The sequence below is a fragment of the Platichthys flesus genome, chromosome 5, assembly GCF_949316205.1.
Source record: "Platichthys flesus chromosome 5, fPlaFle2.1, whole genome shotgun sequence".
Taxonomy (NCBI): Eukaryota; Metazoa; Chordata; class Actinopteri; order Pleuronectiformes; family Pleuronectidae; genus Platichthys; species Platichthys flesus.
The window spans coordinates 23,342,370-23,368,275 of record NC_084949.1 but is presented as its reverse complement, the minus strand read 5'-3'; the positions used below and the strand labels follow the sequence as shown (position 1 = coordinate 23,368,275).

At 42.8% G+C, this 25,906-nt stretch overlaps 4 protein-coding genes across 6 annotated transcripts; 3 read left to right on the top strand and 1 right to left on the bottom strand.

Moving 5' to 3' along the window:
- The first annotated feature begins 82 nt into the window (after positions 1 to 82).
- parn (poly(A)-specific ribonuclease (deadenylation nuclease)) lies at positions 83 to 7,790 on the top strand. Its single transcript, XM_062388633.1, has 26 exons — positions 83 to 201; positions 451 to 528; positions 633 to 712; positions 1,595 to 1,662; positions 1,972 to 2,053; positions 2,209 to 2,269; positions 2,558 to 2,723; positions 3,075 to 3,137; positions 3,222 to 3,260; positions 3,339 to 3,381; positions 3,470 to 3,550; positions 3,638 to 3,694; positions 3,798 to 3,875; positions 4,023 to 4,066; positions 4,174 to 4,216; positions 4,425 to 4,500; positions 4,581 to 4,691; positions 4,781 to 4,850; positions 4,936 to 4,991; positions 5,115 to 5,201; positions 5,302 to 5,376; positions 5,474 to 5,642; positions 5,770 to 5,897; positions 6,229 to 6,295; positions 6,380 to 6,558; positions 6,880 to 7,790. The coding sequence occupies exons 1-26, from the start codon at positions 183 to 185 to the stop codon at positions 6,924 to 6,926; spliced, it is 2,067 nt and encodes a 688-aa protein (XP_062244617.1). The 5' UTR covers positions 83 to 182; the 3' UTR covers positions 6,927 to 7,790.
- Positions 7,791 to 8,484: 694 nt separating this feature from the next.
- On the bottom strand, positions 8,485 to 14,761 carry LOC133954468 (RNA exonuclease 5-like). 2 transcript variants are annotated; one of them, XM_062388904.1, is made up of 19 exons: positions 14,666 to 14,761; positions 13,523 to 13,777; positions 13,246 to 13,372; positions 13,035 to 13,155; positions 12,786 to 12,893; positions 12,528 to 12,616; positions 12,208 to 12,323; positions 11,968 to 12,106; positions 11,629 to 11,723; positions 11,438 to 11,540; positions 11,261 to 11,346; positions 10,977 to 11,085; positions 10,622 to 10,738; positions 10,219 to 10,356; positions 9,913 to 10,005; positions 9,471 to 9,825; positions 9,182 to 9,366; positions 8,834 to 8,943; positions 8,485 to 8,751 (listed from the first exon to the last, which is right to left on the bottom strand). In XM_062388904.1, the coding sequence occupies exons 2-19, from the start codon at positions 13,759 to 13,761 to the stop codon at positions 8,694 to 8,696; spliced, it is 2,388 nt and encodes a 795-aa protein (XP_062244888.1). In that variant the 5' UTR covers positions 13,762 to 13,777; positions 14,666 to 14,761; the 3' UTR covers positions 8,485 to 8,693. The 2 variants fall into 2 exon arrangements, with proteins under 2 accessions (XP_062244888.1, XP_062244889.1); XM_062388905.1 differs by lacking the exon at positions 8,485 to 8,751 and having other exon boundaries at positions 8,897 to 9,017.
- A 337-nt stretch (positions 14,762 to 15,098) lies between these two features.
- Positions 15,099 to 19,818, top strand: eri2 (ERI1 exoribonuclease family member 2). The gene is made up of 9 exons (XM_062386914.1): positions 15,099 to 15,283; positions 15,539 to 15,603; positions 15,689 to 15,769; positions 15,867 to 15,994; positions 16,090 to 16,246; positions 16,516 to 16,616; positions 16,921 to 17,002; positions 17,098 to 17,186; positions 17,554 to 19,818. Exons 1-9 carry the CDS (start codon positions 15,123 to 15,125, stop codon positions 18,991 to 18,993), a joined length of 2,304 nt encoding a protein of 767 aa, XP_062242898.1. The 5' UTR covers positions 15,099 to 15,122; the 3' UTR covers positions 18,994 to 19,818.
- A 330-nt stretch (positions 19,819 to 20,148) lies between these two features.
- thumpd1 (THUMP domain containing 1) lies at positions 20,149 to 23,006 on the top strand. 2 transcript variants are annotated; one of them, XM_062388787.1, is made up of 6 exons: positions 20,150 to 20,670; positions 21,418 to 21,589; positions 21,672 to 21,757; positions 21,933 to 22,095; positions 22,201 to 22,511; positions 22,548 to 23,006. In XM_062388787.1, exons 1-6 carry the CDS (start codon positions 20,482 to 20,484, stop codon positions 22,572 to 22,574), a joined length of 948 nt encoding a protein of 315 aa, XP_062244771.1. In that variant the 5' UTR covers positions 20,150 to 20,481; the 3' UTR covers positions 22,575 to 23,006. The 2 variants fall into 2 exon arrangements, with proteins under 2 accessions (XP_062244769.1, XP_062244771.1); XM_062388785.1 differs by having other exon boundaries at positions 20,149 to 20,670; positions 22,201 to 23,006.
- The last annotated feature ends 2,900 nt before the right edge of the window (positions 23,007 to 25,906 follow it).

The window sequence follows — 25,906 nt, the reverse complement described above, 5'->3', positions numbered from 1 at the left end:
AAACATTCTAAAGTATATATTCTTTAATACTACTGTTAAATATAACCGTCGCACGCTGTGGTATTAATACACGGCGCCTCCGAGCGGCGGCTGCGGCCCGGAAGTGCTTGTGAGTCCGTTAAAAGCCAGTGGACGGAGGCTAGCTAGCGTTAGCTGTCAGCCGGGTTCAGTCATTGTGCAGGATGGAGCTGACACGCAGAAGTAAGTAGCCGGACACATTTCCCCCGCAGGATTCACGCACGTTGTCCCGGACACAGTGACACCGAGCAGCGGGGCAGTGGACGGGTTGTGTTCCCGCAGAATTAGCGGCTGTGTGCGTATTGTGTTAGCCAGCTAGCTAACGGACCAGCTAGCTGCGGGGGCTTGTGCGGCTCCTCTGCGGGTTAACTTAGCACGATGTCCGCGCCACAACTTTTCCAACCCCCGGTGTGCTCTCACTTCTCTCCGCAGATTACAAGGGCTGCCTGAAGACGGTGTACAGCGCCATAGAGGAGGCGGACTTTCTGGCCATCGATGGCGAGTTTTCAGGTGAGCGTGGAGGAGTCGCAGCAGAAATGCGTGACGGTGCTGGAGACACCGCTGTTTGTGTGACATGTGGGTTTGTGTGACATGTGTGTGCTTTGTGTTTTCAGGCATAAGCGACGGTCCCAATGTCAGTGCGCTGACCAACGGACTGGACACCCCGGAGGAGCGGTACACCAAGCTCAAAAAGGTCAGCACGGGTCATCAGACACGGTCAATTTCGTTTATTTGTCCCAATAGGTCAAATTACAAGTTCAATTCAGGTGGGTTTGTAGTGTGTGCAGCGTGCATCATCACCCTGTCCACTGGGACCATCACATGTCAATCCCTCAAAAGGACAGCACCTCCAGGAGAACGTTTTGTACTGTAGTAAAGGTAGATTAATCTCAGGAGGAGGGAAGCTTCTTCCTTGGTGAACAGTCAGTGGATGTCATGTGCCAGATTCGGAGTTGGTTCATGTCGCATGTAGCCACGTTCTTTTTGTTTTGTTAATGCAAATGAGTCCCGGGCCACAGATGAAGGAGCACCTGCTCCGCTGACGTCCTCTGACCCACAGTTTCACAGTGAATCAAACCCAATTTAACTGTTTCTCAGAGCTTATGTGTTGATTTGTTTGCAGCCGCCACCATCACAACATCAACACATATCCCCACATGATTGATACTTTTCATAAAATTGGTCAAATAGATCCTGACTCTCTCTCGCTCGCAGCGTTTCCTCTTCAGCAACACAAAAACAACGTGCGTGATTATTTGCATATAGAGCAGGGAAGTGAGATTGGCTCACGTATTACTTCCAGGTGTGAACACACATACTTAGCGCTGAAAACTTCTGATGGGATCTCGTCAGGTCTGAACTTGGCCTTTAATCAAGAAACTTCCAGGTGCTGCCAGACAGGATGTCCACTTCACAATTAAGACCTGGAAGAACAGATTACACCACAAACACACACGTACGCATTAGGATGAGGCTGAAAAATCCTGCATAAAGAAATCGACTTTCCCTCCACGGTTTTGCACCAGTCTGTTTGTTTTTCTTATTAAACGTCTTTCTTTTCTTTTGCTTCCACCAGCACTCCATGGACTTTCTGCTGTTCCAGTTTGGATTATGCACATTCAAGTACGACCAGGCAAAGTTAAAGTGAGTGATGTCTGCAGAACTTTAAATCTGACAAACTAGATGAACTGTCTCCTAAAGGACTGTGCTCATATTTATATATTCAGAAAAATATAGTTAAGTCCAACTTTTTCTTTATAAGTACTGACAAAGAGCCCAAATTACTGAGAGGGACAATTACTCCTTGAACCATCTCCTGCTGCCTCAGAGCAGTTACTCTGCTATATCTCAAATTTCATTTTATTTTTTTATGCAAAGATGTTTGTTTACTAATTTCTGATAATGGAAGACTTTCAACTTTTAACCTGTTTCCTCACATCTCGTCTCTCCTAGGTATATCATAAAGCCTTTTAATTTCTATGTATTCCCGAAACCATTCAACAGGACGTCCCCCGACATCAAATTCATCTGTCAAGTAAGTCAGTGTTGTTTACTCTGAGGAAATTGTTTTAACTAATTCACAAAGAGCTTAGATTATTGACCTAACCCTAACCCTGAGAAACAGAAGATTGTTTATAATCGTTCCTGCTCGGTCGGCTGTGAAAATATTCACATCTTTTGTCTTCTCAGAGTTCCAGCATCGACTTCCTGGCCAGTCAGGGATTTGACTTCAACAAGGTGTTCTGTGATGGTGAGTGCAGCTCAGACTGACAGGGAAATGCCCTTGTTGTTTCATGATGCTTAGTGCAGGGCATCTATTCTCAGTATGTGACCACGAACATAAGCTGCTAGTGAATGTTTGGTCTGTTTCTTCATGGGTTTAGATCTCAAACCATTTGAAATTTAAAAATCTTGTTAATTTGTAGTTCATTCAGGCAAGTAACTGATTATCAGACTTCTTTCAAACCTTATCTAATAATAATAAATATCATAAGTGTTTGTTGAGCAACAACATAATGCCCCTTTCTGATTTTCAAAGGAATTCCATACCTAAACCAAGAGGAGGAGGCCCAGCTGAGGGAGCAGACAGAGGAGAGGAGGAATCAACAAGCTAACGGCATGGGGACCCCGTCCTTCATCTCCCCGTCGTCCAAAGGCCCCGCACACGTACCCGAAGAACATAAAGACTTCATCAACAGGGTGATGTAAGTGTCACAGGACAAGTGGTGTGTCCCAGATTTCAGGTGTGAGTGAAACGTCTTCACTTGAGGCCATGTGGTGGCTCCTGTCTCACACTGAGAGGACCTAGATTAGTGTCCTCTTTCTCTTTCCTTGGGGCTAAACTGAGCACGACCCAGAAACGATGCCCCAGAATTCCAAAGTGTTAAACATATAACTCAAGCTCTTCTTTTTAGAAGGCCACTACTTTGACACTGACTCAAAATGTGACTTCAAATTAATGAGTATATTAGATTTATTTGTTCCAAACCTCAAAACAAATGCATCATAATGATGTTAGTGGTTGTGTTTTGATTGTTCCTGCTTTATTCTTCCAGAGAGAAAGTTGAGACCCTCTTCACTAACTCGGAGAAGACTGTTAACTTGGAGCCGTGCACAGGGTAAATGACACCTTCTCTCAAAAGGCCCCATCTACGCCATTTGTATTTTAATCCCTGCTCACTAAACTTGTCTTTCCATGCCAGGTTTCAGAGAAAGCTGATCTACCAGACCCTGAACTGGAAGTAAGTGTCACAAACCTATTCACTGTTATTGTTGATGTGTGTGTTTGTTGTAGATTAACGTTGTTCTCGCTCTCTCAGGTTTCCCAAGGGGCTTCATGTGGAAACTGTGGAAACGGAAAAGGTTAAAAGATTTCTTAATTAAAATGGTCTTGGCTTCTGTTTTTGATTTGTGCTGTTTTGAATGTTGGATGTAATTTGTTGGTTTGCAGAAGGAACGATTCATGCAGATCTGCAGAGTAGATGACGAGGAGAGGAAGAGGAGGGAGCAGCAGAAACTGGAGAGGGAACAGGTGAGATGAAGATTAACAGCGATCTTGTTTTAGAAATGCACAAAAATTCTGTCCCAGTCTAATATGCTCCCCTTCATCCCCCCTCAGGAGGAGCTAAATGATGCTGTTGGTTTCTCCAGGGTCATCCACGCCATCTCTAAATCTGTGAGTCAGCTCTTTCAGATGCAGCTTTTGAATTACAGTTGTTTTAAATATCTTTGGCCTTGATGTGAAGTTTACCTGTGAACCCTTCTCCTCTGATTCACAGGGTAAACTCGTGGTCGGCCACAACATGCTCCTGGATGTGATGCACACCATCAACCAGTTCTACTGCCCTCTTCCAGAGGTACACACTCTAGATGGATATTTTAAACATCCAGCTTTTCTCAGCTGCTTAATCTTGAGCCTCTTTTTTATTTGCTTCACAAAAATAGCAGTTTGAAGTAAAGTAATGTCGTCTATGCATAATTTATGCCACTACTCTTTTCTGCAGGATCTTCAAGACTTTAAAGAGGTCACGATGTGTGTCTTCCCAAGGTAATGCATCGCTCTCCTGCTAAATGAGTTTGTGTCCTCAACAGAAACTGCTCTTTGCTTTATTGGTGTTTTTAATGTGTTCTTCTCTCTGGCCTGTTCACTTGCAGACTAATGGACACAAAGCTGATGGCTACTACTCAGCCTTTTAAGGTAGACATTTTAACTGTCATTGTTCAAGCTTCTGTTTAACTGTATATGTTTTAATAACTTATTAAAATCCTTTTGACTAAACTGGTTTGATTCTGGCCTGATGGTGCAATGCTTGTATACAAGAGGCTGGAATCCATCCAGATTTCTTTCATGATTTTGTGTCTTTAAGAAACTAACAGGTTGTTGCTTTTCACTTGTGTTGTTACAGGACCTGATCACTAACACCTCTCTGGCAGAGCTGGAGAAGCAGCTGAAGCAGACCCCCTTCAAGTCCCCACAAGTTGGTGAGAAAACACTTTAAACTGTAATATTCTTCCCTGTATAAAATACTGCTGACACCTTTTCTCCACGAACCTGTTTCCAGAAACCGCAGAGGGCTATCCCAGTTACGACACAGCCCAGGAGCAGCTCCACGAGGCGGGGTATGACGCCTACATCACTGGCCTCTGTTTCGTCTCCATGGCCAACTACCTGGGTAAGACGCACAATCTCACTGGTCCTGCTTGACAACATAAACACACCTAAATGAATATGGCTGATCTGCTCTACACTCTTTCTTTTCAGGCTCTTTCTTGACTCCACCCAAACCTTTCATCTCACCTCGTTCCAAGCTCATTGAGCCATTCCACAACAAGTAAGAGATCCACTCAAATGTATTTTATAAACCATTACAGATTTTAAAAGGGAGGTTTCTAATATTTGTATTTTCTGTCCTTGAGGCTTTTCCTGATGAGGATCATAGATATTCCCTACCTCAACATCACAGGACCAGACTGTGAGTGAAATATTGAGGCTTTGAACAGCAATATTTATTTTGATTCACTTAACGAGGCTTTCATTTAAAGCCATTGTCTCAACTTCTCCATCTCACCCGTCACTGTATTTTCTGCTCTTACAGTGCAGCCCAAACGAGACCATGTCCTCCATGTCTCATTCCCAAAAGAATGGAAGACTAGTGACCTCTACCAGCTCTTTAGTGCCTTTGGTAAATACCTTCTCTTTTTTTTGTTGGTGTTAATTCTGCTGGTTATCCGGTACGACTCATATTTCAAATCACTCACTTTCTCCTCCTTCAATCTGCTCAGGGAATATCCAGGTTTCATGGATTAATGACACGTCAGCGTTTGTGTCCCTGAGTCAAACAGACCAGGTACAGATAGGTGAGTTTTCACAGCCTTCCTCTGCACCAGACTTGACTCGATCCATTTTCACAAAAACACATTGAAGCAACCTGATCGCCTTCCTCTCGTCCCACAGCCATGAACACCAGTCGCTATGCAGAGAGCTACAGGATCCAGACGTACGCAGAGTACATCCAGGGAAGGGACAAGGACAAGGTCAAGCAAAGCACCAAATCCTGGGGCGAGGACGGCTGGGTGAAACACCACTATACCTCATCCACTACCAGTGGTTTTGGATATTCCAGGTATGTCCTCACAACTGTCCTTTTTATATTTTCTTTTAGCATAATATTCAGTGTGTTTACCTGTTGCCTTGGATTGCCTGCATGTAACTGATCCTCTGCTCTATGTACGGTTGTTATCTTCTTCCAGGGGTTTGAGGAAACGCAGCATCAGTCCGGTTCAAGGAGAGCAGGGGATCGGAGAACTTGTAATTACCGACGGCTGGAGTCAATATTCATACCCGGATAGCATGGGCAGCAAGAAGATGAAAACTGATGGTGTGTGAACACATGCATGCACATGTACTTTCCTGCTGCAGACACACAGGTCACCCCCAGGAAAGTACTTAGCGGGGATTCAGCGTGCCCTGAGGATGAGGGCGGGTGGCATTTTGAATAATCAGAATTTTATGTTTTATTTATGACCACCTGCTCTAGAACAGACGGGGCAGATGTGTTCTGGCTTGACAACATTGTTTCCACCCACACATTTTGGGATTTCAGTGATTTCCTTGCATCCAGAGTTTAGTTTCAATCTAATCCAATCTAAGAATTCTGCAAACATAAGGAGGTCTAATCTCAGCTCTCATGCTCCTGTTGTGCTCCCTAGATGCAAGTGGACAAGCCAATACTGACGCTGTTGAGAGCAAGACATCCGAGGGCTGGCTGAGGACGACGTAAGTGGAAACCGAGGCGATCGATTATGCTGTTATCCTGTTTGCTGGGATTTTAAGCCTCTTCAATGTTGCTTTGACCTGCAGAGATACATCAGATTTAGCCGGGTTGAGTCTTCTCCCTGATGAGGACGAGCAGCAGGACGAGGAGGGAAGTCCTGAGGGCACAGATCCAGTCAGTGATGCTGAAGGGACAGACACCTGGCAACAAGCCCCGGCGGCTAATGCGAGGAAAGGTCAAAAGAACAAGAAAAATAAGACTGAAGGTGAGTTTGTAGGGAACCTGCTTTCTCCACCTGAGTGTCTTTCACCTGCCAAGTAACATATTAAAATCCTTAATAACATCAGATTATTCCCCATGAAAGCATCAAACTAAATTGATTACTAAAAAACCTTCAATGTCTGAACCAAATTTAATGGTTGGAATGCTGTGGTGTAACAGGGAAGGTCGGGACAGGCAAATTCTTGAGATATTAAATCTTAACCAAAGTGATGGATTGATAAATGTCATAGATCACACATCACTTGTTAATCAATGTATCTGAGATACATTTCTTCTTATCTGAAAACCTCTCTCTCTTTTACAGCCGCTGAGTCTTCCACTTCGCTGTTTGACGTCCCAGATGTCTGGTAGCGAGCGGAGCGGCCACGTTCCAGCACTGAGCTCCTCCTCAGTCTTCTACTAAGCACTTGAGTCACCCTCCTGGGAGTGGCCCTGAATCCATTCGTTCACTCAGAAGCTGCGGCTACCGGTTCCAAAGCCACCAGCCAATCTTGATTTTGACTGGACTATTTAAAAGAGAAAACACAAGCCATAACGACAGCTGCCATGTTTTGATCCTACACCAGAGGAGCAGGCGACTCTTCTGGATAAACACACAAATAAACCACAACACCACAAAAGCTTACAGAAAGAAATGCTCCTTTATCCTCCGCTCAGTCCAGAGAGCAGCCACAGCCGAGTGTTCACTTTGGATTCACTCATCAGTTTTAACGACGGATCACCTCTATTCAGTCTTATGTTTTGGGAGCGTGAGTTGTGTGCGTGAGGGAGATGTTGTCTGTGTCCCTGTGAATCCATTTCTTGAATTTAAAGATAAAAATACCACTTGACATGTCCTGTAGTTTACAATGTCGGGTGTGTCTAGTATTTTAATGCAGTAAAATATAATTTCCCACCCTTTTTAAAAAAAGAATTGTAATTTGTCAACTCCCCAGTTTTATCAGACATGTTTAAGCTTCACAATGATAATGTGATATTTATTATTGGTGGCAGTTTGACCCCCTCATGAGGTGCTTGTTTTGTACAGATTTGTTTTTCTTTACCTTTTTTTTGTGTTGAATGTTTTGTAAACGTGTCAATTTGCAACAATGTCTGTAAGTATGTTCTAATGCAAAAGGTGTAAACGTTAAAGAGACGTTTGCATTTTTGTATAAGTTTAAAAATCCTTAAATATTTCCTTGGAAAGGGGAAAAAAATAAAAAATGTTTCTTAGTATTTCTGTCTCTGTATCGTCTGTTTTCTTACTGATCCAATAGCAACTGATTTTAAAAACTAAAGTGATGTTGGTTGCTAGTATAGTTCTATGGCAGTGTCAAGCTTTTTTTTATATCTCGAGGGAATTTCCTTTAACTGAGCAACAGCGCCCTCTACAGCCACATGACTTATGTTGGGCTCCCCGTCCGAGCAATGAAGTGCTTTCATGTAGAGTAAAAAGGCCTGTTGATGTGTCGTACCATTCAACTGAATGCTGAAAATTACCCATGATCCCCCGGCTTCCTGAGCCAGAAGAGTTGCCACTAACAAATCCACTAAACTCTTTAGAATTGCTCATATTTAAGTTTCCTCTTGAATATTGGAGAAACTAGTTTTTAATAACTTAAGTCTTTATCTGATCTACAGTTCAGCTTTACTCTTCTAATAGCTGGACCTGATTCTGATGATTGAAGCTGCTCCTGCTCTGCTCCACACTTCTCTCAGGAGATCAAACCCACTCACCAAAGTTACATAGAACAGACGTTAAGGGGGAGTAGTGGAAATCAAAGAGGAAACGTAACATACAAAGTTTTCCTTGTTCCATTAACATTCTGAGATTCAAATAATTAAATCTGGAGGGTTTATTGTCCTTTAGGGCACATGCACTTTAACTTTGTAGTTTGTTGTGTGGCAACAAAAACACTTGGGTAATGCATTCGACTTCAACTTGTCTTTAATATACAGGTTCTAAATGGAGGAGTGTATTCTGTAAAAAAATTTATAAAAATACAACTCTGCTGTAAAGGAGATTTTACAAAAATAAAGTCCATGATTTATTAAATAATTGTATTTTTTAAAATCCTCATTGGTTGGATTCTCAGGAGGAAGAATCGTTGCAGTGGAAGATATTTAGTTCCTTGTTCATCACCGGGACCCAGATTTAATCTCCATGAAGCACAAACCAGGACGTGGGTCATCAGCACTAGAGAGCAGAAGAGATGGATGAGAAACACTTTCATCTGATATCAGCTTTTTTTTTATCCTGAGACACTCGGAGTCCTCACCTCTCGTGTCCAAGCAGCACGACCACAGACAAGGTGCATTCTGGGAGACATCTGAAGAGCTTCCCCAGGCATCGGTCCAGCTTCCCCACCGCGAGCTCAATCTCCTGGTCCTGCAGGCGACACACATCTAAGTGTTTCTGCTAAGATGTGACGTTTACTACGCCGGCAGGCAGAGTGGATATCACTGCCTAATGTAATGTATTGGAACAGATTTTATTCTAAGGCCCCTTGATGCTGGGAACTCCATCTTGTGTTTAGCTATTTGAGGCTCAGGGGGTCAAGTGGGTCGTCCACTAAACAGAAGCTCATCACACCAAGTGACTGGAGTGATTACAACTCTTTTCTTACCTGAGAGCTGACGTGCATGTGGCCACTCCCCTCGTCTCCCCCCTCAGTATCCACTGTACTTGGTGTCAGGGCGGCCCAGGAGCGCAGGTGGGGCGGGGTCAGGGACGGACAGATGACGTAGTCCTCCATGCGGGGATCACCAGAGGAGCTGAGGGCTGCGTGTTTGACCTCTGGACTCTCAAACTCTGTTAAACACACACCAGGGTGGAGAGTTTCACAATCTCCGCCACAACACCTACAAATAGAACCTGAGATAATGAACATGAATCCTGTAGCGTCTTTTGCTCACTTATGTACGCGTGTCTTTTATGTTTTCCAGCTTTGGCAGGAAGGATGATTCTCTCCACGGCTCCAAAGTGACCGAACGTCTCTGTGAGTGATTCCTCAGACAGTTCGGTCTCCAGCTGCAGACGTTTATCGTTCCCTTTAGCGGAGTGCGACCCATTGGCAGTCTTAACCCAAGCTGCACCTGGACTTTTTGCATCTAATGTGTTTCCGTTGATCTTTGCGGAATTGTTAATGCCCTCAGTCACACTGGGCTTTGATCTGACAGCGTAGAGGTGACTGGTGTCGAGGGCGTCATGCGCCAAAGCTTCAAGAATCAGATCCACGTCCAGCATCGACTCGTAAACAGGCCTCTGCACCTAGGAAAGGCACAAAGGACAGAACATGTTGAAGATAGAGCACATGGGTGGATGGAAAAAGGAATAAGACACAAAAAGGAGAACTACCTTGATGGACTGTCCCTGCAAGCTGAGCCCATTTAAAGCTTTTAAAGCCAGCGTCGCTCCCTCCAGCAGCTCGAACTCCACCTCTGCATGGACCTGGGGACCAAACATCGTCCAAGAGGAAATTTAATGACCAGCTCTAGTTTGTGAGGAACAGAGGAAGAATGTTTGAGATATTTTCTCTTGCACAGAATATATTTTTATACGAATGAACAGAGACAGGTCACTAGTTGAACTGTGACGGAAATAAACAGTCCATCAGAGAGAAACCTTGAATAACTGGAGGGTGGTGATGCAGGTGAGACTTACTCTCACGCTGGTGTTCAGCATTTTGATTTTCCGAACTGGTCCACAGTGACGAAATAGCCGCTTCGCCTCCTTCTGGGTGAAACCTGCTGGAAACGGCCCGGCGAAGACGACACACATGTCACGAAGGTTGGCGCACACCTGCAGGAGGAATACACACAGATTTAAGTTGAGTTAATCACACAGTGTTTCTTACAGGATTCTGATCACATTTCCCTGGGATCACACTGCTGAGGATGGTAAAAGGAAAAGTTTATTGATGTTTTGTAGGTTCACCGACGTGGAAGGATTTCCCCCGGAGCTGCAAATGTCTAGTCCAACTAATAGTTAATGGAAAACATTGTGTTATAATGTTACTAAAAGAACTCTGCCACTTTAGTTTAGTTTTACAATTAGAGTGACTCACCCTGTGGTACTGGTGCTCCCGGTGAGGAACACAGTGCTTCAGGTGGTCGGAGAGAGAAGAGAGCTGGAGCACTGAGAGGAACGGACACTCGGCCTGTCTCCTGAAAGAGGCCAACACCTGAGGGAGAGAGGAGTGTAGGGGGGAGGAAGGAGGAGTGTAGGGGGGGGGAGGAATGGTAAGAGGGAGAGAAAGAACAGGACAAGACAAAAAGTGAGAGAATGGTGAGAAAAAGGATGCAAATACGCAGGAAGGCGTCACAAGAAGACATCACTGCTGATCTGATATGTTTAGATAGAGGAATACTGATATCTAATAGGAACCTTACAGGATTTGTCAAAACTAAATAAATTCTCACCTCCTTGTCAGAGTTGAGCCACTGCTGACGGGACAAATCCAGAGCTACGTCAGAACGCTTCCCTATGAAGGCCACTGACCGGCCGAGTGTCTGTAGTATGTCTGCAAACCTGCACAAGAGAGAACAGGACAGAGAATTGGTCGAGTGCACCAGCATGTGATGAATCTTATATCAATAAATCCTTCAGGCTCTAAGTCAAACAATCATTAAATGACAAAAACAAAGTGTGTGTTGTTTTGTGTGTTGTTTCATTGCTGGAACATTTTGTGATGCGGGTGTTGTACCTGTGACTCGGTGTGGGTGCAGGCAGCTCTATGATTTCCTCCTCTATTGTGTATCCCCACAGCTCCTCCAGGTGATGCTCCACAACCTGAAGATGAGGGTGCACGGAAAATATTGAGTCACCTTTGTGCACGTGTGTGTGTGTGTGTTGGTTTGTGTGATAGAGAACGATGGGTTACCTTACGGGGTCCTTCTTTAATAAAGTACTGGGCCAGCTCCAGGGCTGCCACAGCATCCTCAGTGGGATGATGACCCTTCTTCTCATCGGTTTGTATTTGCCTCCTGGAACACAAGTGACATGTTGAATTATAAGCCCCAGCTGGAGGGAGAGACCGAATCGCAGAGAGAGACAGAAAAAGAGAAAACTTACTTCAGTATCATCTCGGTCAAGACCTTGAGCTTAAACTTCTGTCCAAACTCTTTCCTGTACAGCAGAGCGGTGTCGATTAGATGCCGGTGGATCAGCTGCAGTGAGGACAAAGGTCAGGACTCATTCATATTGACAAAAGATACATGGTTATGTTCCTCTAGAAATAAATAATCAGGGTAGTATGTAGAATATACAGAGAAATATAGAAAATAAGAAGAAAATCTGTGTTTTCTTTCAAACACTAAGGCTTCATCTTCATCCTCTCGAGTCCAAACTGAAGCGTGTTGAGATATTTCACATTTGTCACAAGCGGAAATCTAAATGTCAGCAGTCACTCACTTTCAGAGCCGTGAGGTCGGAGTTGATGGAATGTCCCACCAGGACGGCGTCCTGCGGTAACAGCGCCCTGAGCTTTGACCGAACTTCCCTCAGGGTGGTTGTGACTGGTCGCAACATCGCTGCGGTGATACCAGAGAACCTATCAGAAGAAATAGAATGGAAATATGCTTTAACATTTTAATATAATGTATGTACATCATGATGTTGGCTTTGTGTGAGTGTGTGTGTGTGTGTGTGTACTTTGTCATGTAGTTGAGGATGCGGGTGTCAGGTTTCACCAGATCGTCCAGAACACAGTTTCCATCACTGTCCACCAGAGAGACACGAGTCAACTCGTTTCCCTTTTCCGTCAGACACTGAAACACAACAGTGAAACAATGATCAACTGATGCACACACACACACACACACACACACTCATCTATTTATCCTCACAAGACTATGAAGTGCACAAAAACGTGAGGTTCATATTTATCTGCACACAGAGCGTTAGAGGTGACATCCAATCACAAGTGGCCTGGACATTCAGGATGCATTAAATGTTAACAGCCGGCAACTCACCATTTCACAGTCGAGTCCATACAGAGGGCTGCTGTCAGTCACACACTCGACACTGTCTGTGCACACAAACTCCTCAAAGCCAGGCATTCCTGTAGCAGAGAAACAAAACAAGACAATGTTGAAGCGCTTATTTCGCCTTATTCTCAAAACACAAGGAACTCCATAACATCCGCCTGCTGAGACTCAGTCGGGAGCGGAGAAAGGTTAAATCGTGAACCTTTTCATGTGTAAGATATAACCTGGTTAATAGAGACTCACCTTTGACCGGGTAGTTCTTCTTGATCATCTCCTCCTGGCTCAGCAGGTAAGCTGTCATTCCTCTGGTCCGTGTCCCAAACTTGGCGATAACTGGGTGAAACTTCACGGCTGCAGCAGAACACAAATTGACACAGACAGTCACAAAATTGGGAATGATCAGGAAAAGAGTTCATCATAAATAATCAGGTTTGACTAATTTAAATGAGTTCATATGTAACTTTCATTACAAATGATTTACATATTTCTCACCTTTGGGTATTTGACCGTTTTCCATGAGTGCCTCTGAAAGTGATGGAGCGTCTGACTTCGGAACCTCATTGCAGAAGATTCCAGACGCCACGTTCTGAGATGGCGGAGTGAAGGTGATCCTCTGCATTGGTCCGAAAAAGGCAGATTTAAATTCCAGAAAATACAGATACTGTCTCTCATCATAAAATCGACGTCCTCTTCAGATACTTACAGAGCTGTAGTTGGTTCGGAGGTGTCGCAGCGTGAGGTAGTGTTTGTAAAAGCGACTCTGGGTCAGACCCTCCACGATTACAACATTCACACCTTTAACCCTCCTCTGGTGGTGGAGACGACACCAACTGGGAGTAGGACCATGACAGAATAATGAGGGGGTGTGGATAAAAGATGTCTTTATGATGGTTCAAGTACAAGGACACATTATAAGTAAGTTACAGAAAGTTATATGTGAGACGGTGAAAACGATCACGGCTTGCTCCGAAAGTCATTACCTGGGTTGTTGGATGCCACCTGTTTTCCCCAGAGCGGCGTAGTGCAGCAGCTCCGTCAGCTCATTCAGTGTAATTGGTTGTTGGAGGCGGTCGAGCGGCACAGAGATCCTCGGTGGACAGAGCGGAGGGGCCACCGCTCCTTCCTGCTCACTTTTTAATCTCTTGGCCGTGTGGTGTGCTGTGGAGGAGGCGTTCCTTCTCTTCTCTCTGCGGCTCGTGGCTGCTGGTGAAGGCTCCATGTCCACGCTGAGGTTTCTGCAGGAAAATAGAAACTGAATTTGAAATGAATTCTGGGAGTCAATCAAGTACTGTATACTGGTTTGTGTTTTACAGTCACTCTTCTTGAAACACTCCTCTTGTGCATATTGAGGCAGACCAGTGGGGCCTAGAGCTCAGGCAGTGAGGGCTGTGCATGAGGATCTGTCAAATTTGTATCCATCTATTTGAAGGTACCATTTAAATCATAATTTTAGACTGTAGTTGCTTTTAGCGTGATATAATTCAATAGTGGCAATCTCATGCTTTTATTAATAACCGAATATACATCCTTCATTTTCCAGGACACAACTTATTCATACTGTTGTGTTAATGCTGCTGACATAAATCTGCCAATAAACGTCTTCCTTCATCCTTCAAAGGAAAAAGTTTTTTATGTAAAACATGTTAACAGTATATTAATCTATATTGAGGCACTAACATAAATACTATTTTATAAACGGTACCACATTGGTAATAGTATTGAATGGGACAAATCGTAAATAATATCCAGGCCAGGTGAGAGAAGGATCACATGGTGACCCATGTAGTAAACATGTTATAAGTAGTGATTGCCAAATCCCCTCTTCTTCCCTGCATCTTGTGAACAACATATATTTGTAGTTTATTTAAACTGGGTTAAGTTTGGACACTGTTTTAAATCCACATTCAAAATGATTCACAGCCTCACTCCACAGATTCAGATGCAGAAACTACTATGAGTGCTTTAAAATTTACATTTCCCTTTAAAGTATTAGTAAACTACAGGCTCCCTCTCGATCACTGAACAGTTTCTGAATGTATTTGTCTCCTTGATGATCTCTGCTGTTTGTTGATACGATCTGTTTCTGTGTGAGAACGAAAACGAGAGTCAAAGTGTGTAAATACCAGATGTTAATGGTCCGATTGTTTCCAAATTCACAGTTTTTCACCAGAGCGACATGTTGGAGAAGGTTGAAAACACATGGCTGCTGCACCCATAGGCTGCACCGGCTCGTGCATGTGAGGGGAAAACCTACTTCCCGAATCATGATTTTCAACATAAAGAAAATGTTGACTGTCGGTGAGCCTTTCACGAGAAATATCTGACTAAATTTTAGTAGATTGTAAAATTACCTCTTAAAAATAAAACAAAGCTCCTATAGTAAAGGATCCAATCGTTTATATATGTCTATATTCGTGTTTATACTCTTATCTTGACATGGCTGAGTAAAACCGGAAACGACTGCTTTCCACCGACTTCCTGGTTGTTCTCCGATCGACTGTCTCGGTAGTTGATTGCTTTGTGCTGCTTTTTATAAAAAGTCTACAGTGCAGGCCAAGCCAGTCGAACTCAGAATGATAGATGAGTATTTTTGAAAAAAGCAGCGCGCTGTTTGTTGTGTTTTCAGAAGTTGTTACTGTCGAGATGATTTCATCGTTTCACGCAAAATCCAGTTTCAATGATAGAAAACCAACCGGTTCCCGGGTTGACGCCGCAGAAATGTCGACAAGGAAACTGGCGAAGTGAGTAACAGATACAACCAAACAGCCATTAGCTTGTTAACTAGCTAAACAGCTAACCCTGATAACTAGAGAAACGAGTTAACTGTGTAATATCTACATGTGTTATGATGTATTTATGAATTATTTAAAGGGTTTCAGTACTTTGTACACATTTATTATACATTGTTATGTATTACAGAACAAGAAAATGTATTGTTTTTGGGCTAAGTTAAGTTTCAGTTTTTCATGTGTTTTCCTCCATCCCCCCACCCGCAGACAGCTGGGGCTGTTGAGGCAGAGGAGCCAGTCTTCCTCTGGGTCTAAGAAAGCGCTGGTATCGAGTGAGTCTGGATTGATTCTGTGTTAACAGAGGTGTAGTGTTTAGGTTCGATTCCCGCTGTAACTTTACTCTCTGCTCTCTTTCAGATCAGATGTTTTCATACCTGATAGTGATCGACTTTGAGTCCACTTGCTGGAGAGAGAAAAGCAGCTACAGTCCGGAAGTTAGTGAGTAGCACTGACTCATTTTTCTTTAATATTTCAGCTTTTTCACTGTTACTGACAATAACATACACACACGTTTCTCTTTTCCTTCCTCTTTTAGTTGAGTTTCCTGCTGTTCTGCTGAACACTTCCTCGGGGGAAGTGGAGTCTGAGTTTCACACGTATGTTCAACCCCAGGAGCACCCGACCCTGTCCGAGTTCTGCACTGAGCTGACCGGGATCACACAGGTGTCTATGCACAGGCTCACATATACAACTACAAATGGCTACTTCAGCTCCTTTGTTCATTGTCTCCATCTGACTGCTTCATCTTGATTGTGCAGATTCAAGTTGAAGCAGGGATCCCACTGCGGATCTGTCTTTCTCGGTTCTGCCGCTGGCTGCACAACCTGCAGCTCGAGAAGGGTGTGGTGTTTCCCAACAAACAACAGAATATTTCTCCACCTTCTCCAAAACTGTGTACTTTCCTCACGTGGTCAGGTAAAAGTCTTTTTGATTGGTTTTAATCATAAATGAAAGCTAAATGAAATGTAATGTAATGTAATAAATCATTAGTCATGAACCCTGTTGGCTTTCTCACTAGCTAGGTAAAAATTTTCTTGCTTTGGAAAGAATCTAAATGTTTTTAAATGTAAAACGCATTATCACGTGCAACAAAACACTGCATTAAAAGAGGAGCATTGGTTTTATTTTTACCTTAATTTAACGTTATCCATTTTGCCTGTGCCACCATTTGCGTTGCATATCAGACTGGGATCTGGGAGTTTGTTTGCAGTACGAGTGCAAACGAAAGCAGCTGCATAAACCGGATGTGCTCAACAGCTGGATCGATCTGAGAAGCACATACAGAGTGAGTTAAAGCCCATTTAATTTCTCTTTTGCTCTTTTTCCTGCTGTCTCACTTATGATTATGACTGTACAAAATATTTTGTTATGGATTTATCTACCAATTGTTTTGATTATTAGTTGTTGTTTTTATTTATTCATATTAATGACAAATTCAGTTGGATTTTCAGGCAGATTGTTTCTTTTTTATTGTTTTTCTATTTGAGGCAGGGAGACTCAGCAATTTAAAAAATTTAAGCCAGTTATCTGACAATGCTTCATCATTTTGGCCCTCGTGTCTTAATAAATCCTTGTGCCACACCTTCCAGCTCTTTTACGACAGGAAACCCAAAGGCCTGAATGGGGCACTTCAAGATCTTGGAATACAGTTTGCAGGAAGAGAACATTCAGGTACAACAAAGAGCTCAAGTTCTCTAGTCCAAATGGTTCTACAAAGAAAACGGACACAACCTAAGCATGTGTCTTGTTTTTCTCTATTTTCTTAGGTTTGGATGATTCACGAAATACAGCTCAGCTGGCAGCGAGGATGATGAGGGATGGGTGTGTGATGAAGATCACTAGAAGCCTTGAGAGGGTGAGTGGCTCTCGTCCAATGCATCCCAGCTCCTAAATACCTGGCCCCCTTCTGTCTCCAAAATCAAAACCTGTTATGGATGATGACAACAATATATGGAGATCTTCATGGTTGAAGATTATACAGAGATTTTACATGAGAATTACATTATTTTTTGTTAAAATGTTTTATAAATAAATGAATATAAACGTGGACTTCTGCAAATCAGATACTACGATCTCCCTGCCTTTTTTATGGTGCAAATTGGCTTTTGAAGATGCATCTTCCTGGAGAATGGAAATAAGGAGGAACAAGATAATTTAGCATGCAGCAAAGAAATGGGTGACATATTAAGAGTTGTTGATTATCTCTCGTCTTCTTCTCATAGACGCCATCAACGGTCAAACCTGTGTTTGGAAAAGTAACAACAGACAAGAAGAAAGAAAAACCCAACCCAAATAACAAGGAAAATACACTTACCACAAACAAATCCTCATCGTCTAAGATTCCTCTGACATCATGTCAAATAAAAACGTGTTCAGAGAAGAACGCGGTGAAATCTGACACGATGGAAAATGCAAGTTCGGTTCAGGAATCTGTCCAAAGCCTGATCTCACCCAAGACACTTCTGAATGGTACAAACACACCACTGTGGGGATGCGGCAGGAGGTCGGTCACCTCGGGTGCTGTAGCTGATCGTTCTTCTTCTGTCACGATAAACATGTCCTCGCCGCACAGTAACGGCAACAACACCCTTCTCCTGTGCTCTACGACTCTGGGCTGCCTGTCTGACCTACCTCACACAGACCAGCCTTTCAAAAGCGGAGGAGCTGTGGCACCTGTGGAGGACGAGGAGGGTGGAGAGCTTTCAGTGGAAACAGAGGAGAGGTGGGGTTCATATGACGATGTTGTGTTTGAGGCGGATGATGAAACTGATGGAGAACGTGTCTCAGATTATGATAGTGGATGTTATGAGTCGGAAGAATCTGAGAATACATCAGATTTAAAAGAGGGTCAGGTCACATCAAGGGACAATACAAGTGCTGAAAACTCCTCTAGAACAACTCACTCATCCACAACGTTTGTTTCTGCAAAGAACACGAGAGTGGATCAGTTAAATGTGACGAGGCAGCACTCGGTGATCTCAGGGCCAGATACATGTTTTGCTGTGCCGGAGACTGTTAGTTGGTTTTCCAAAAACAAGTTGGCTCAACTCAACTCTGTACTGTTCCAAAAGAATTTGGACAAAGCCCCAAACAAAACAAACACTCCGTCTTTACTCAGGCACAAAGCTCTCGTCCCAGGAAAGACCTCCACACCTAACGCCTCATTTGTCAAACCGAAACAAGTCATCATGCAAAACAGAAATCACAAAACACCCAGGACCTCTTTCAGCATCTTCACTGACCTGGTACAACAGGCTGCAGCATCACATCCTTCATCCTGTAGTTCGCTGTTCACCCCCAAAAACGTCCTCTCCTCTTTATCAGCCAACACAAACTCATCTTCTATCAACCGCTCCTCAATGTCCGTGACACTTAAAAAAGGACAGCAGATCACATCTCCACTGTGTGGGTGCGGCCGCCGCGCCAAGCGGCAGCTCGTGTCCAACGGGGGTCCAAACCACGGCCGAGGGTTTTACTGCTGTCAGGTCCGCCGCTCGGGCAGCGGGGGCCGGGTCCGGAAGGGATGTGAGTTCTTCAAATGGGAGTCGTCTCTGATGAGCAGGAGTTCAGTGGCCTCTCCTGCTGCCAGGGCCTCTGTTTCACTCTGCTCCACTCTGAACCGTCCACCACAGCAGAGCGCAACCATAAGAAAAAGCTATTAATGTGTTGGAGAAGCAGCCGCACGTGCTCCTTCATACTAGTCATACTGACACATTTTATAAATAATATATAATTATCCATTCGCACAGAGATGATTCCTGAATAACTAGTTTCTGTGTCACCTCTTTAACTTCCTCACAAAACCTCTTACAGATACAGTAGCATTGGAGATAATGGACATAATATATTACACTAAAGCCTCAGATGAAGATTTTTGAGGGCTGATGCTATCGCTGCTATTATGGAGTAAAACTTTCTAATGCCGATATATTGATCATATATATTAATTGATAATTATAAAATCATGAAAATGATTCCTTCAGATGTCCTTAGAGCTTGAATTAAGAAAATTAACTTTTTTATACGCACATGAATGCACAGCCTTTATACAATGTTTATTCTGTAAAATGAAATTTTGATGTCAGCAAACATTAACACTGTTAACAATATTTCTGTGAAAGGCTCATATCGGTCCTATTGTTTTTATCCACCAACCTATAGATCTGTTCTATCAGGGTTTTTCCCTTCATGAAATACGCTACAGGAGTCATATCGATGCCTTTTTCTAATTTATTGCTTTAAATGCTTAAGTTTCATTTTTGAGTATTGATCATGTCCCAAATATCATGAATGCAAAAAAGAAAATTGGTTGTTTTTATCTTCTACATTGTAAATTGAGCTGGTTTAATTTTTAATACCTGTATTTGTATTTTGTATTCATCATGTATGAATGGACAGTAAGTTATATTAATAATGGTCATTTCACATGAAGATGAAGTTAAATGTTTGATAATGATACTAATAGAGTTGTGTTTATGCCAAATTAAATAAAAACAATACATTTTCAGTCTGTTCACTTCATTTCATATAGAACAACACATAAGGGTTGTGCAATAAAACTACATCAATATTGATCACAACACATTTTAACAAGTTATCTGTATATATAGGTACAAAGCTTATTCATTGTGTAAGCACAGTGAGGAGATACAACACATCATTGATCTGCCTCCGATTTGTAAAATGTTGATTATCTTGTTGGCCATTCTCTCCAGTCCAGCTGGTGGCGGTAATGCGCCTCTAAGCTGGTTGCCATCTGCCTATAAAACACCATAGAAGAAGAAAAACTACGACATAGCGGTAATTTGAGCTTCGCTACAATGCCGGAAGTGTTTTGTCCCTCCTCGCTCGCTGTACTTCGTGACAGAAAAACGTGCTATCAATGAATGTTGTGACGGAATCAAACAAGTATGACTTGAAACGTGAAGCCGGCCCAGTTTAAACAGTAACGTGTGTCCAGTCTAAACCAGTAACTTCCCATGACTCTTGACGTTGTGGCCGCCGCAGCGTGAACAAACAAAACCCTCCTCCAAAACGCGCGTGTTAGCTTCAGCTGTTTTTAGCTAGCGGCTAACGGCTAACGGAGGCGAACCCCAAACAAGAGGGAGGTGGAGCCGCCAGTGGTAGACAGAAACCCCGCAGTCCAGAACATGTCCGCCGCGGTGAAACGGAGCAGGAAGCGGTACGGCCACCACGGCAAGCGATGGAAGGGCTCCCGGGAGCTGGAGGTGGGCATGGAGGGCATCCTCATCACTTGCAACATGAACGAGAGGAAGTGCACCGCGGAGGCCTTCAACTTGCTCAGCGAGTACGCGGAGGAGCTGTTCGGACCCGAGAAGGTGAGAGAGGGAGAAACACGGGGGACATGGATCTGATGGTTGGGTTTCTGTGAGCAGGTGATCTGCACCGTGCGACTGGAGGGGTTGGTGTGAATGTGGATGTGCAGGGAGAAAGGCTTTATTGCAGAGGGATGTTCTGCTTGGAAAGACAATCTAAACTTTTTACATTGTTTTTATAACTTTTACTTTGTCCCATAAGTCACTAATACACTTAAATGTCACAATACAGATGTGATGAACACCTGAAACAACAATTTATTAGGATATATTTCAATGTTTCATATGTGAGGATTGGCAGATTGGATCAGAATTGTTATGTCTTGCCTAACTTTCTCTGTTTGTGTTTTTCTTTATACCTCATGCATAAAACAAAACGGTTTATAAAGCGGATAAAGAAAGTTTATTAAGGAAATGTTAAGTTAATGAGGCCAAAAATTATACCAAGATACATTTTCCTTTTCCGAAGAATTATATTTGTCACGTAAAATGTCACTATTTTTAAAGTTTAAATGCTTTTTAATGTTCCGATTGACGGTTATTGTATGGAACTCTTCCTTATCAGCAACATTTTACTAATTTGACATTGATCAATTATGTATTATACCTCCTCACCCTGCTTGCATAATGCGTGGTCAATAATTATTGGATCATTGTTTACTGCCTTTGATGAAAATTATATTGTGATAATTATTGATGTTTAATACCCCAGCCGTAGTTTATTATGTTCCTATTCTGGTGTTTGAGCAGCAGGAGAACACTGGGAGCAGCAGTGAAGACGAGGCTGAGGAGGAAGATGTGGAAGTCGCACTGAAGAAGGAAGTGGCACAGCTGAAAGCATCTGGAGCCAAACAGCAGAGGCGCTTCCAGGCCATGGAGAGCGGAGCAAACAATGTCATCTTCATCAGAACTCAGAATCTGGGTAAAAGCTCAACTGAAACAACAGTCAGGGCTTTAGGTTTAATATGTAATGTGACTTTAATGTTTATTTTGCTCTCTCCTAGAATCTGACAAGTTGGTTCATCACATCCTGTCTGATCTCCACACCACCAAGAAGAAAAAGTCCAGAGTGATTCTAAGGATGCTACCAGTGAGAAGATAAAATCATAGTTTTCATTAAACACACACAATATAGAAAGATGTTATGATATTGGAGCATCTTAATTTGTACGCCTCTTGTTCATTTCATTGAGATGCAGCCTTTCATAAAACAAATCCAGGTTACCTGGTTGATAGTGTGTGGTCATTGTGTTGATCTCATCCAGGTGACTGGGACGTGTAAGGCCTTTCAGGATGACATGGTGAAGTATCTGACCACTTACCTGGAGTCTTGGTTCAAGACCCCAAATTGTGCCACGTACCAGATCGCCTTCAAGGCCCGGAACAGCAGCCACAACAAGAGAGACGAAATCATCAAATCCATCGCAGGTTGGGTTTCGACAGATCCGTCAAATGATAAAAGTGGTTTTCCCCTTTTGATGATTAAAGTTTAATGCTAAATTGACCTTTGTGTTATTTTTAAATCGATTCCAGAACTCGTGGGGAAGCTGAACCCGAGCAACAAAGTGGACTTGACCAACCCAGAACTGACAATCATTGTGGAGGTCATCAAGACCGTGTGCTGCATCAGCGTGGTCAAAGACTATTCACGGTTCAGAAAGTACAACGTTCAGGAGGTGTTGAAAGAGGAGGCGCCGAATCCCGACGCGGCCGCAGAGAAGACGGCTACAGACCAACCGGAGCAGAAGGAGGAGAAACCGACCAACCAGGAGGAAAACAAGGGGGAAGAGGAAAATGGCAAAAAGGTGTCGCAGGAAAACGAGGAGGTGAAGAAGAACGAGGAGGTGAAGAAGAACGAGGAGGTGAAGAAGAACGAGGAGGTGAAGAAGGACCCCAAAGACGAGTAAAGGTTTTCATTCAACAATCAGATCGTCAGTTGTTGAGTTAGACTCAAAGTTTCTAGTTGTGTTATGTTGTCAAACTTTTGTTATTTTAAATGATCACAACACTTGAAATGAGGTTTGCAAAAATTACGTTATTCTTTTGGTATTCATTCAAAATCTCATCGGTACCAACTTCATGGAGCTGGTCATTGTCATCGATCTTGAATTCCAAGTAAAGGTTTTTCTTTAGCTTAACTCTGACAAACAGCTTATGTTATTTGAAGCTGAATTTCTTTTTTGTTTGTTAATTTGTGTGTCATTTATTTTGACATTTTAAATCAAAGACCACTGTTTGGTTCAGGTCACTGTGTGTGTTCCACGTAGTAATTGAGTGTTTTTTGTAAGAATACTATTTCCTAACGCTGTTCCTGAATTAAAGCTGCCTGTGTTTTTAAATATCTTTCTCTCTTTTTAATGACACAGTTTGACTTAGATGGAAATTGTCCGACATAATGTTGCTTTGCCCCTGTGTAATGAAGCAGATTTCAAATTTCACATCGTGGAGTAAAGTGTCCCAAGCTTCATCTTGAGGTTGCAGATTTTCTCTGCACCAGCAGATGGAGTTAATGCCTCATTGTGAGCAGGCGTTTTCTTTGGGACACCTTTCGTATTGTTATTTCCTATTGATCAGTAATTTACCACGAAACCTTAAAGACAGGAAATATTTACTCTTGTCTCCTTTCAGACAAACCTTTTTCTAGATATCTTTAATCGTATGAAGAGCATAGTTATTATTGTCTGTTTATCAGACAAATATAAAATGTCTCCTGACAGATGAGGTGAATTTATATTTGAAGGCAGAAAAGTGATGTAACTGCGTCTGTAACTACGTGAGCTGGGATGACTGGTCCTGGGTGAAATGGTACATCTTTGCGTGGTTATATGAATGAATAAAATATGTAGAATATTCTATTGTTAAATCAGATTGTGTAAATTATAAATGGCCGGAACAGTCAAAGAACAATGAAGTCACAACATTGTTGTCTCTGTGAGGCTGTTCTATGCAGCAGGATTTTTGACCTGATGCCAACTGCGTGCTAACACACTCAGTGCACATGTGGTGATGGTGACAGGTACATTGTTAATGATCTTAGTTCAGCATGTTAATAAGCTAACATTGAATTAATCGCCATTGAAACCCAAAGTGCAGCTGAGGCTACTGGGAATGTCCTCAATGCTGCATTCATATGTGTAATGGACTGTGTGGTGGTGCTTGATTAAAGTTGAGAATATACAAAAGTATTGGGAACCATTGTTTGCAGCTACTTTCATGACCATCTGTCCATAAAATCCACAAATGTCCCCTTATGGCAGATCCAGAGGAAAAAATCTGATCACCTGAGTCAAGGATTTATTCTCTTAAGACCAAAAGGACAGAATAACATTTATTGACAGCCCATAAATATCTAAACCTGACAGAGTATTTAATTAAGTCTGGATTAAACTGGTGAATCAATTAGCTGAACAGGAATAGATTTGTAATCTTTTAGTTTTTCAGGTTTGAGTCAGAACAGCTTGTGTTTGTGTAGAATTACCTCGGGTGTCTCCTCTGCTGCCTGTCTGCAAAGGTCATCGAGCGTTTTCTACTTTGTCTTTTGAGGACGTCACCAGGGAAGTTGACTTTGTTTAAACATCTCTGTGTAGAGACATCAAATCTCATCCTCTGAAATTAAGAGAAATCAATGTTTTCTTTGTCTAAAATCAAAATGTAACAACACGAGCAACATCCTGGACACAGCGATGGCATTATTCATCGAAGGGAAGCGAAGTGTATACCTCTCTCTCGTTCTCCACCTTGGTCACGTACACACACAACCCTCTCGTGCATTAACCGAATCGGCGTTTCTTTGTCTGCTCATTACACTTGGGCTGGACTGTTGCTGTGTGACCCCTCCACTCATTATCTCCACCGCGTCCAACCGGAACTCTCAGGTGCCCCAATCAATGTGACCTGCTGACAACCGTACAGCTCCGACTCGTCTGCAGCCTGCCAGCGGATTCTTACCACAATAACCAATTAGACTGTGTGTCTACATGATTATGTACAGTGGGGCCTCATAATGATATCACAGCGGTGGCTAATGATATCCCTGCTGTCAGGTGGAATTTTCCTTTTTCAGCAGAGGTAATACAAATAAAATATTTATTTTTTTTGCACATTCAGTTCATTAAAAAAAGCATTTTAGTGGAAGCTGAGAGTTTTAAATGTTCCAACCAGGAGCAGAATCAAGAGAATTCTTTCTGTGCCAACCGCTTGGTGTTGTGTACATGAGGGAAAGAGCCTCTGATGTTTTAATTGTCCTCAAGGCCACGTCTAATTAAACCTCCACGGGCTCCAAAGCCCACCGCTCTCCAGCCAAAGAGGCGACTGGAGCACGGCCGCTCTGTTCTGCCGTCCAGGGGCTGAGCGCTCACTCAGGTCTAAATGTCACCGGGCCTGTGAAACAATTGCATCCACGGGCGCATGTGCACTCGGTCCCCCGGGTCGGGATTAACATCCACTGGTGTGGCTCCATATCTGACCTTTATGAGTGGCTAAGTAGTGCTCTCCAGGGTCTCATTTGTCTCACGTTACCCCAACAATGGCCTCCACCCCCTCACTACTGTAGCCTGCACTCTGGCAGTGCACACTGGAAAACATCGAGCTGGAACCAACTACACATTTAGTTGTTTTTAACATTTCCTTATCTTTCTTCTTTAGTTATTTCTTTTTTAATCAGGTCTTTTTTAATTTTCTTGTTATCGCCAATCAAAGAATCTTATAACTCAATCTCTCTGTGGTTAGATTTGGATGTAGACTTGCCTTCTTTTTACCCTTAAGTCCCAATCACATCAACACTTATATGCATAATATGAATATATATTACAAAATAATATACAACAACAGTTCCATTTATGAAAACACATTTTTGGATATGCATTTTTGGATCTGCACAAAATTCAGTGCATTCATAAAGACCAGTCCCCTAAATGTGTCAAGATCCATGATTTGATAAATTTGGTGAAAAACACACAATATTGCAATGTTAAAAATATGACTTGATCCAGATCCACACCAAAACTTAACGGGTACTTTCCCGACACAGTTTCGTGGTAATCCTTCCAGCAGTTTTTCCCACGATCCTTCTAAATATCCGACAGACAACATAACCTCCTCGGAATGAAATGGAAAATGGCTGAACTCATGCAGCGCGTGTGTCTCAGGGTCTTGGTTGGTTTTGTGCTGACTCACTCATTGTTCTGGCTCCCTGTACTGGAACCCTTTAATAGAACTGAGTCATTGTTAGCTTAACAAC